Source organism: Notamacropus eugenii, chromosome 7 (genome assembly GCF_028372415.1).
Source record: "Notamacropus eugenii isolate mMacEug1 chromosome 7, mMacEug1.pri_v2, whole genome shotgun sequence".
NCBI classification, from domain to species: domain Eukaryota; kingdom Metazoa; phylum Chordata; class Mammalia; order Diprotodontia; family Macropodidae; genus Notamacropus; species Notamacropus eugenii.
Window position 1 is genome coordinate 149,119,601 of NC_092878.1, and position 11,897 is coordinate 149,131,497.

Here is an 11,897-nt window from a genome sequence, read left to right on the forward strand (position 1 = left end):
AATGTTCCTAAAAGAGAGGCCCCAGGGCCCATGTGAGCACAGAGGAATTAAGCCAAGAGAGAAAGAGCAGAAAGTTAAGGACAAGGGAATTCGGGAGGGAGGGCACTAACCTTGTAAGGGAAATTTGGAATTCCTTGAGGACGACAAGGAGGTGGAAGGGTGGGGTGGAGGCATCGTTGGCAGTGTTGGTGGTGGGGAGGGGTTGGAACCAGAGGTGGTGGCTAAACAGAAGAGAAATAGGGAGCATGGCACAATCAGATTTGTATTTAAGAAAATCACTTTTCAGTAGTGTGGACATCTGACTACCAAGAGATGAGAGACTTAAATCAAGGAGGCCAGGTAGAAAGAGGATGAGATCCTAAACTAAGGCGGTGATTGTGTGAGTAGAGAGATGTAGAAGCAGAAATGGGAGACTGGGTGCAAGCCTGGCCGTGCGGGGGAGGGGAGGGGGAGAGTGTGTTGTTTGGAGCTAGACGGCGTCACTTTGGTCACTTCTCTCAGCCGAGAATCCAGCTGCTCAGCTCTGCTTTTGTTTTTCTTTTCTAGTCTACACCTGCTTTGTTTAGCTCCAAGTAGTTTCCTCCCTACTCAGATTTCCCTCTTCCTCCTCGCTGTTCCAGCTCATTCTCTTGTTTATTTTGTTATGGTGGGTTTTTTTTTTTTTTTAAACCTGTTGTAATCTCTTTTGCTTTCGTAGTGAAAATTCATATGATCCTTACTGGTCTGTTTCCCTTCTTTGAATGACTATCATCTGTGGCATGTAAAACAGATTTTTTTTAAATAGCACATTCCCCTTCTCCCTTCCCCCACTCATTAAATATTGTCCTCTCAGAATTTTGTTTTTAAATTTAATTTTTATTTATTTTCCCTGGTAGTTATTTTCTTTTTCCATCTTATCTGATCAGCTTGTTCTAAAACCATGCTCTCTTTGCCCTCTTTTGGATACTCATTAAGCTTTTTGGCTAACCAGCTTCAGTTATTTTCTTTGTTTTTTCTTTTTTCTTTTTGTCTTTAGTTATTTTCCATGTAATGGAATATTGACTTGTTCTTTCCATGGATCATAATGGAGTGGTTAGATGTTAATTCATCAGTCTAGAATGCATCTGGTTAGGCGTCCGTGGATGAGGTAAAGATTTGGGTTGAGTTACATAGAGTGTGGATTGTCTTCATACCCAGCATCTGATTTTGTAGCTATAAATTCTAACTTTTTTTCTCTCCCCATACTGTAGGCCCGTCCAAAATATTTAAATTGTATTGCAATCAGCTGTTTCTTCCTGGCTGCCAAGACCATTGAGGAGGATGAGGTAAATTTTTCATTTAAAACTTCCCTTTCCTTTATAAAATGAAATGTAATTCTTGAATTTGCCTTCCTTGCACTTGCTTGACAAGACGGGCCTGAACGTGAATTTTTTCTTTGCCTTCCTGTCTTGTTTTGTTGACTAGAGAATTCCCGTGTTGAAGGTGTTGGCCAGAGATAGTTTCTGTGGCTGTTCTTCATCGGAGATCCTAAGGATGGAGAGAATCATTCTGGACAAGCTGAATTGGGACCTTCACACCGCCACTCCACTGGATTTCCTCCATATTGTAAATAGGCTTTATTAGTTGAATCTGGGGTATTTTTTCTCTTGTGAATCTTTTGCCCCTTTTCCTTTTAAAAAATTCAAAGAAAATGGAAGTAATGGCTGTCCACAGTGTAATTTAGATCAGGGCTTCTTAAACTCTGTCCACTTAATGACGCCTTTACAAGTTTTGGGAGCATTTGTTGGCACTGTGTGGGTGTGGCGGCATGCGCCGGCGCAGTGCAAAGTGTGCTTCATGCTTTGTGTTCTGAACCAAGGCTGCAGTGAAGTTGACCGATGCAACACAGGCAAGAGCTGCCAGAAACACCTTGGATTTTGAATTAATTTTTGGTTGTTGTGCATTCAAAAAACATTTTACCATCGGCCAAGTTTTTTGTGGCTCCGTGTGGGGTCAGGACCCACGGTTTAAGAAACACTCCCTTGTAGATAGCCAGGTCATGGCAGCTAGAGAAATCACAGACTTGGCACCCTGTTTCCCCTCAGCAAGTTGGCCATGGTCAGGTTTGCAGAAAGTGGACTTAGGGGTTATCATATTCTTGTTTTTCAGTTCCATGCTATTGCAGTGTCAACCAGGCCCCAGTTACTGTTCGGTTTGCCCAAACTGAGCCCCTCTCAGCACCTGGCATTCCTCACGAAGCAGCTCCTCCAGTGTCTGGCCTGCAGCCAGCTTCTGCCATTCAAGGGCTCCATGTTAGCTCTCGCCATGGTCAGTCTGGAGATGGAGAAGCTTATTCCTGATTGGCTCGCTCTTACAATTGAGCTGCTCCAGAAGGCACAGGTAGGTGCAAGCTTAGGAGCTGTTTTCAGAAGTTATTTTGTAGTCAAGGGAAATAATTGGTTGTCATTCAGTTTTATTTGGCAGTAGAGTGTCTAGATAATAAAGAATCAGATAATTTATTTCTGATGCATTCTCACACACTATTGATTTTTCGGGAGAAACTGAGCACAGATCAGTCCTGTGAGCTGGACAGGTCTTTCCCTTCCCCATTGTGCATATCTCCCAAATAATTTTTCTGAGAATTTTGAGCAGTTCATGTGATTCTTGTTGATACATGTTCTTTTGGCTTGTTAGAGAGAAAAATGCCTGTTACTGTAGTTAGTTTCAAAGTGGTGGTTATGTGCTCCATGTGTTGAGTAAGTGTTTAATGGCATACAGGTGGCAAGAAAGTACTTGTCAGGGAAGGAAAGGATTTTTATCTTTGTTGTAAATTAAAAAGTTAACTGTTCTTACTTTATTTAGCATGTTGAGACTGACCACCTTTATTACAACAGCTCACATAGTTACACATAGTAAGGCACCCTTTACATACCTGGGATTGGAATTGCAGGCCAATGCTTAATGTTTTTGAAAGTCTTCGTTTTTAAACTTGTTTTTGTTTCAACTAAAAAATTGTTCAATCATTGTAGTCACGTATAAGCTGAGAATTCTGACTAAAGGGCAATGGCAGTGAACTGTTAATGGAGAAGTAGATACTTGGGCCAAGTTACAACACAGACATCTTTCAATCTTTGGGTGGCCATCTCTCTTCCTCCTCCTAACCCACCCCCCGGCCCCCCAGCTCAGGGTTCTTAAGTTCTTAAATACTTTGTTTCGCACTGAAATAGAAATGATTACAACTTAGAAGTTTTTCCCCAACAGGTTTTAGTTGTCTTTTATTGGTGATCTAAACTTGGAATTTCTGTGAATGGAATAGGGTTCAGAAAGGTCATGGGAGCCTGGGATCACCTCAGCAGTACTGAGATGTCAGTCAGAGAATAAAATATTAAGAACATTGTACAAAGTTCTGTCTATATGGATTTTTACTTTTATGAGGATGGTTTCTGCCTACTGGGAGAATCAGATGGCTCCACATTATGTTTTCTGTTTTCTAATCATTTTTGCCCTGGTTAGATCAGCCAATAAAGGAGCATTTATTAATTGCCTAGTATGGGCTTGGTTCTTTCGGAGGGAGGATAAAAGTGAAGTAATTTCTGCCCCCAAGAAGCTGATATGCAAGGGGGTGGAGTGAAGCAGGATGGAGGGTGTGATCAGGAAAGGCTTTATGTAGTAGATGGTAGCTCCCTTTGACTGATATGCCAGTGACAAGATACATTGCTTGTGCAAAGGAGTGCCTTTACGGGGGAGAGCACGATGACCCATCTGGGGGCATGGAAGGGAATAATGTAGATAGAACTTGGAAGGCCTCAGTATAGGCATTTGAATAGGTGTGGTGCAATAGAAGGATTAATGTTCTTGTGGTATCTGGGCCCATTCACAAAGTTCTTTGGAGAGTTTGAGGAGATAGTGTATGGGGAAGCACTTTGGAGACCAGGAGGCCAGGTAATCATTGGAAGGCAGAACTGTCCCAGTGGAGTGCAGGTGTGAGCTTGCATCAAGTCCATGGCTCCTTCCTGGTTGTTAGGCTCTTGCTTACTATCTTTTGAACTACTTCAAAGTCTTTACTGAAAATTCTCAATGTGTTGACATATTACATAGAACCTCCTATTTTCAGTTCTTGTTACTGGTTATTTTTGAGCTGATGTGCAAACTAAGATACCGTTTTCGTAAGGGCTGTATGGTAGAGTGGATAGAGTGTTGGTTTCAGAACCAGTTGACCTTGGGTTCAGGTCCTGCCTCTGATTCTTCCTGGCTAGGTGACCTGGGAGAGTCATGTAACTTCTCAGAGGTGCCAGCTTTTCATTTTGAAGGGAATTTTCTCCTATCAGTGACATCTACAACCTGGTCTCTAGTCCTTCCTTGTATTTTTCTGTATTGAAAGAAGTGAAATAGCATTTCTTAACTATGTGATAAACATTGTGTTGAACACTAGGAATACAGATGTTAAAGGGAGACAGGGCTGTCTGTGCTTAGAGAAAAGCGCTGACTGCCCGGGAGCTTTGGTTCAGGGCCCACAGTGACAGCAGCTGACAGCCCCGCTTCCAGAGCAGGGAGTACAGTCTGAGTATGTACAGCAGCAATAGCAGCATGCCCGAGTAGACCCTAACTTCCCGTAGCTCATGGAAGGGGAAGCATGGCTTTGATAGCACGATGCTGGCAGAGGCTAATCTTCCTGCTGTAAGAGGTGAAGCACACTTACTAGCTGGAGATGCTTTTGCTTGAAGTGTTCTTTCCTCTGACACACTGTGGCACCAAGGATTTGAGTACTTGGTGTAAAGTGCTTTACCGGGTATTGAAGGATCACCAAGAGGTGAGCCCTCACGAATATAGCCTGGGAGATCTGAGGCTTCTAGACAAAGTCGTACACAGTCAGGCTGTAAGAGAGATAAATACAGAATCTGAGAGGAGACAGTTCATTGATAGCGGGGGTCAGGAGAGAAGGTTCATTTGAATTGGGCCTTGAAAAATAGATTGTATGTTTTTATTCTGGATTCAACAAAAACCAGATGAAATGAGCATTTTTATATACCAAATAGAACCAAAAAAAGGCACTGTACATGTAATGGCTAACAACTTGCTTTTCCTTTTAAGTGTATAATAAATTCAGTGTATAACTTTCAAAAATGTTCTGCATGTTTGTGTTTCCTGGTGACCTTCTTTTTCTTATGTGTATTTAAAACGATGCTTCATACCCTCTTTTGTTTGGGGGTGGGGGGCAACTCTATCACTAGCCTTCTATTCACCTCACCATCACCTTCACCTTTGGGAAAAAATGTAAAGAAAATTATTGTAACAGGGAAGCATATCCAGGCAAAACGAATTTCCCCATTAGCTATGTCCACCATCCTGTGTGCCATTTGATACCTTCATTCTGGAGGGGCCAGTGTGCTGCTTCTGATCTCTCGATCTGGGGTTGGCCATTGCATTGAGCATAGCTTTTCAGTCTTCCAAAGTTGTTTTTCTTTCCAGTATTGTTATTCTTAGGATTCTGCTAACTTCATTCGGTGTCAGTTCATATAAGTCTTCTCAGGATTCTCTGACACTGTCCCTTTCATCATTGCTTATGATTAATGGCTTTAACAAATGGAAATGGAGAAGGGCAGTCTTTCCAAGAAGTTGGAGCAAAAACTTGGACCCAGGAATGTTTAGAGCCTCTCTACAAAAGTAGGCTTCTTTGATCATGGGGGGGGCCTGGCTTGTGAAGGGTCTTGAATGCCAGGCTGAGAAATTTGTACTTTATTTGGGGAGACAGCGAAGACTTTTGAGCAGCAAAGCAGTGTGATCCAAGTGGTATACAGGAATATTAATCTCATAACACGTGGGATAAATTTGGGGTGGAAGGTGGGAGACTGCATATTGGGAGGCCAGTTAAGATGCTTTTTCAGTAGGTCAGGCAGTAAGAGCCAAAACCAAGGTGATGGTGGGTAATGAATGGTTTCTTCTAACTCTGAGTCTGTGAGTCTCTCAAGATGGGGTACTTGAGAAGAATCATTAGGACTTAACAAGTGTCCAGAGGAATGCAGTGGGAGGGACCCGAAGGATACTGAGAAGGTCAGAGGCAACTTGAGATTGTCAGGAATTTAGACCATTAGCTCCTTGTGAGGGCCGAACACAAGAGTGTGTGCTTATTAGATGCTAATTAATTATGAGAACAGTAGGAAGGAAATTGAGGCGGGGGGGGGGGGGGGGGGGGGGGGGAGGCTCAATTGGAGCAGGGATTTGAAAAGTTCCTTTTCAGCATGTTGAGACTAAACTACTGGTGAACATGTGGTGGAGAGGTCCAACATGTAGGAAGGACAGAAGTTGAACTTTGACCTTGATTTGGCAGGCCTCCAGAGAGAAGTCATAGAGATGTGAGGATGTCAGGCTGGGGAGGGTGGCTCAGAAAGAGAAGCCAGCCAAGGCTGTGCCCAGAAGTTCGGGCCCCTCCTCTGCTGCTCCCTCTTCACAGAATCTTAGGCATGAGAGAGACCTCCATAGAAATCTAGTGCCTGAAAGGGAACCCATCCCAGCACATCAGACAGATGCTCCCGTAGTCTCTGCAGAGGAGCCCACTGCTTCCTTTCCCTTGGGGTGGTCTCCTTACCGCTTCTGCCCATTACCCATAGTTAGGCTCAGTGGGGCCAGAGGAAGTCTGATGACACCTCTGTGTGACAGCCTTTCATTTATTCAAAGGTACCTGTCCTGGCCCTCCTGAGTCTTTTCTCCAGGTAACAAATTACTTGGTTACAGTAGCTAATAAATAATGTTGGGTTCTTGGTGCCACAATTTACAAAGGCTATTGAGAAACTGTGAGGAGGTCAACCAGCATGGTAAAAGGCCTTGGTCATAAGTCATATATGTATATATATGTTCCCAGAGAACTGGGGTATTTAGCCTGATGAAGAGGAGACTGGGGTTGTGGTGGGGGACCTGTAAAAACCATCTTCAGATCTTCAGGTGATCTCTTGTAGAAGATGTTAGGTTTGTTCTCTTTTTGCCCCAGATGGAAGAACCAGGACCAGTGGACAGAAATTAAAGTTACAAATTCATACTTAATGTCTGGAACAGTGTCCTTCCATTTCAAGTGTCTAGAAGTGGGATGGCCTGTCTGAGAGCAGTGATGTGTTTCCCATTCATAGGAGGTCTTTGGGCAGAGCCAACCTGTGTGTTATTGTCAGAATTCCTTTAGGGGTGATAGGTTAGATCACTTTAAATTCTTCAATTCTGTTAGCCAGAGGATTACCCTGGCCCCATAGTCCAGTGCTCTGTGTTCTGTACCATGCTACCTTTTCTTGTGTTTTAAAAAACCAAAACAAACAACCCTCCAACACTCCAAAGCTACGGTTGCTAACATGAATCTTATGCTACCATTTTCTGGTTTAGATGGATAGTGCCCAGCTGATCCACTGTCGGGAGCTTGTAGCACATCAGCTTTCTCTTCTCCAGTCTTCCCTGCCTCTCAATTCTGTGTATGTCTACCACCCTCTCAAGCACAACCTGGCGACCTGTGACAGAGGAGTGTTCAAATTGCACCCCTCCTCTGCCCCAGGCCCAGACTTCTCCAAGGACAACAGCAAACCTGAAGTGCCAATCAGAGGTACAACCATCTTCTACCAACATCTGCTAGCTACCACTGGATGTAAGCATGCCTCTGCTAAACGCAAGGTAGAACAAATGGAAGTAGATGATTTCTATGATGGAATCAAGCGTCTCTACAACGAAGATAATGCTTCAGAAAACATGGGTTCTGTGTGCAGCACTGATTTATCCAGGCAAGAGGGGAATGCTTCCCCTTGTCCACCTTTGCAGCCTGTTTCTGTCATATAGTAACAGTAAGTATTACCTCTAAGTAAACTGAGGAAAGCTACTCTGGGAATAGAAACATGCAAAACCAAGCAAAGATGTATAAGGGGCATACCTTATCAGGCTGAACTGAAGTGAGCCAGAAAAACCTTGTTTTCCTATGCGGCTAATTCACCTATTATTTAAGCACTTAAAACATTTAAAAAGTATAAAAAATTACAAAAAGACCCCAAAAAATCAAACAAAAAAAGTAGCAAAAACTTTCTTTCTAGTTCCAGTTCTCTGCTAAAATTTAATGTAACCTGTTGTCCATGTCAAAGTTCATATTTAGTATTAAGAAAATTCGAAATTTATTAGCCAGATGGAGCCTGTCTAACAATCTGATTTCCATTTCTTCTTGCTTCAGCCTGCTCTTTCCTTTAACTTAGCTTTGTGAAATGTTGTTTTGTCCTTTGACCTCCAGTAAAGAAATCATACCAGAAAATTTGTTTCCTTTAGCACTTTGGTGTTCAGAGTTGTTGCAAGTGATGGATGACTTGGATTCAGAGTTTATCTAATCTGAAAAAAATGCTTCCAGAGTTGCAAATGTGCTAGAAGTGCTAGACGAGGTCCGCAGAAGGGACTGACCACATTGATTAGGATTTCAATATGGATGTAAAAAATGTTGGATCCTTTGGATCTCTTGACATTGGAAACTAAATTATTGTGTAAATTTTTTTTTTAATCTTAAAGTGAAACCTAAGAGTAAAATATAATTAGGGCAGTCTTAATTTAGATTTCTAAAAGTCACTTTTAGAATTTGTAAAAAAAAAAAAAAAAAAGAAAGAAAGAAAGAAAAGCGCGATAAAGTTATTCATATTTTGGGGGTGCATCAGAAAAACTGCTGTTTTGTAACCAGTCATACTTTTCACTTGATCATAATCAGTAAGAGATACTGCTTGTCTAGATGTTGGAGCAGTTGTACGATTTTGAATCTTGAATGTGTTTATTATCAACTTCAGTACCTAAAGTTTTCTGTTGTTTGAACTAAGAAAATCCTGATAGCTTTTTCCCTTCCTGTGTATTATGTCTTAATGACCCCTCCTGGATCTTGAGCTCTCTCCACAGTCTGAAGAAGGTATTGCACTCAGAACCATTGTACTGATGAAAGCCTTCTGGTAGCAATAAAAAGTTGTCCTTGCCTCCGTGTCTTTAATTTCGTTCTCATTTATGAAAAAGTGAAAGTTCTGGGTGGCTGAATTATTTCCACTTAAGCAATGTTGTGTCTATCGAGATTAATGAAAAATTCATGAAAATTAAGGGAGTATTTTTGTGGACTAACTTGGTAGGGAGTAAAAGCCAACCTGATACATCGCATAGTACACTCATTTGTACATTTGCCAAAGATGGAATAAGAAGTGTGGGCTAAATTTGTGAAATGAGGAATGAGAGTACACGTTAGAAAGAATTTTGCATGATAGGACATGATCGAAGGTTATCCCTTTGGTTTTTAAATATAGTCTGTTTTCACCATTCTTTGAATATTTGTGATGTTCTTACTAATGCTGGAGAAAGACTAGATCACCTTTTGTGTCATTTTTCTTCAAATGGTCCATTATATTTAAGCCTGAAATAATAGGAAAACTGCTCACACTCCCTGTGATGCTGATGCTGCGGCAGTCTGAGAAGGAATCCTGCACAAAGACCTGGAAACAGCATTCTGCTTTTAAAACTATTATTTAGAAGAAATGACTTTTGCTGAAGAATTTCCAAAGATATACAACATTCTAATGTAGTTCTCCACATGTGACTGAATCTGTCCCTCTAGCCCTTTGCAGCTGGAGAGGTGATGTTTGCAAAGGACAGAGCTCAGTGCTCTCTCCTGTGACATCGGCTTCTCCTGAGTTCTACAAAGAGCAGCTGATGATGGCCTCTGGTTTACTTGGAGAGGCAGCAAGGTCCTACTCTGAGAAGAGAGAGCTGGATTTCTAATGTCACTTCTAATTAAATTAAACCTTATTAAGCACCTACTATGCGCCCCAGGCTGTCACAGCTCTCAGAGAGCTTATGTTCTCCTGGGGGAAATAGAATGTGTAGGTTCATAGCTGCCATTAACGAGCTACTTCAAGGCTTTCCCATGGCTTTGTGCATAATCTTTGATTCTCTCCATTTTACACTTGAGGAAACTGAAGTTAAAGAGGCCAGTGTCAAAGCTGGTCTTTCCAGCCTGAGTCCCAGTGGAGTACTTTTGCCACCACACAACACATTGCTCCTGCAAGGAGTGAAAGGGGAGATGTATCCTAGGAATATTGGGAGAAGCGAGGACACTTGGGCTGAGCCTTGAAGGCAGCCGCAGAATCTGAGGGAGGCAGATGAGGATGGGCATGGCAAACTTGGGATGCCTGCACAGATGGGGACTTAGGTTCAGGATCAGCCTGTTAATGAGTTTAACTGGAGCACAGCATTGTGAAAGAAGGCCAGAAAGCTGCAGTGGAGAGTCTTGTATTTTATCCTATGCCTTGGGAGAATTCCAGCTCTAAGTCTTTGATGGGTCTGATCTTATCCATGTGGGCATGTCTCCCAAGAAGCAACTTTGTCTCTGTCCTCAGTCTGTGTGAGGTCTTGTGGTGGCAGGGAGGGGGCAGGGTTTGCTGGGCATGGTTGGTGAGGAAGTCTCTTCAGTTGGGTCATGTTTGTAACCCAGAATGCATTTTCATGGAGAAACAAGATTGTAAATGGTGGTTACTTTTCCAGAATTTCATAAAATCCTAGTAATCCTATCATGTAGTTTAACTATGGTATTAATAGTATCATAATGGCCACAGCACTTTGACCTCATTCAGTCTTGTCATTGATCCTGTGAGGTAAGTACTACAGGTATCATTGTTTCTATTTTGCAAATAAAGAAACTGAGGCTCCTAAAGGAATGTCCTTGGTGGTTACAGGGCTGAGAGATGTTGGAGGTGAGACCTGAGTCCCCATCTCCTGACCCCAAGGCCCCTGTACCCATCCTGTTGTTTTCTGTGGGAAAACTGATGGAGTTCCAACTAGGGCTTGTTCTTTCTCTCATTGCTGAAGGCCCTGGGAGACACGGAGGCGGGAGGGTGAAGACAGAGGCCGAGGCGCTAGCTCTTCAGCAAGCTGCTCTTTCCTTCCTAGTGCAAGGGAGGCATGTGAGGGGCTCAGAATTCTGCTCCTGTTTGTGCATATCATTCATATTCCAAATTAAATGTATCTGGCAGAGGTTTCTCAAGTAGCCTTGTGTAAATGCTGTTTCTAACGCTGTCTTTGTGAGGTGTGCTTGTTTTTGCCCTCAGTTTTTTTTAAACTACTGGCTAGCTAACGATGTTTTGTTTTACTTCTTTCTTGCAGATGTTATTTTCAAAAAGTACCAGCAATAAGCAATAGATAATTTAAAGTTATTCCGATTTTTAAAGTACATTCTTTATTGTATACCAGCGTTAAAATTAATTTTTGTTAACGTCTTCTCAGTTTTTCTGTTCCTCTTCTTCTCCCTCTCAGCCCATTATATAGTATCAGATATTTAGGATGAGGCAATGCCTATTCATTGAATAGGCCTGTTTAAGAAGTAGCCAGGGCATGGCCCCTTTAATGAGGTCAAGAAAAATTAAGACATCAGGCTGGGTGGGAAAGAGCAACAGTTACTATTGATAATCACTGAAGCTGGGAGAGTCCAGAGGAGCCCTCAGGCAGGGTCCTAATGGAGTCCCAGTTTGAGTGCAGTAGGTTTAAGGTTTTGGGAGAGGACAGGGAGAGGAGAGGGAAGGACAGGGGAGGGGACGTGAGGAAGGGATAGAAAGGAGCAAGTAAAACCCAAGTGAACTGGGCATCTTTTGGCCATCCAAGTTTACCTTCCTTTGGAGAGGAGAAGGAAGGGGGGAGGGGGAGGCAGACAGGAGAGGAGGTGAGTTACCCAGCTAGCTGCATCTACCCAGAGGATTGTGTTCATCCTTCGTTGCTGAAGAAGACCATGCCATCAGAGTGGCTTGGCGGTTGGTGTATGGAGGAAGGAACAGAACAACTCACTTTGAAAATTGACTTTGGGAGTTTCTTTGATTGAGAGGAGGTGTTCCCCCTTACGCACCTCCCTTCTTATTAGGTTAAACCATTTTTTTTTTTAAATTTGAAACTTAAATTATCATTAAAAAAGTAAC

General features: G+C 42.5%; 1 protein-coding gene across 1 annotated transcript in view; it reads left to right on the forward strand.

The window, feature by feature from the left end:
• Positions 1-8,924, forward strand: part of CCNI (cyclin I) — a 49,402-nt gene extending 40,478 nt beyond the window's left edge. Inside the window, exons 4-7 of the mRNA XM_072623887.1 lie at positions 1,230-1,304; positions 1,444-1,584; positions 2,128-2,358; positions 7,324-8,924. Coding sequence (XP_072479988.1) covers positions 1,230-1,304; positions 1,444-1,584; positions 2,128-2,358; positions 7,324-7,767 — 891 coding nt within the window. The 3' untranslated portion in view covers positions 7,768-8,924. The remainder of the gene's footprint in view (positions 1-1,229; positions 1,305-1,443; positions 1,585-2,127; positions 2,359-7,323) is intronic.
• Positions 8,925-11,897: the final 2,973 nt, after the last annotated feature.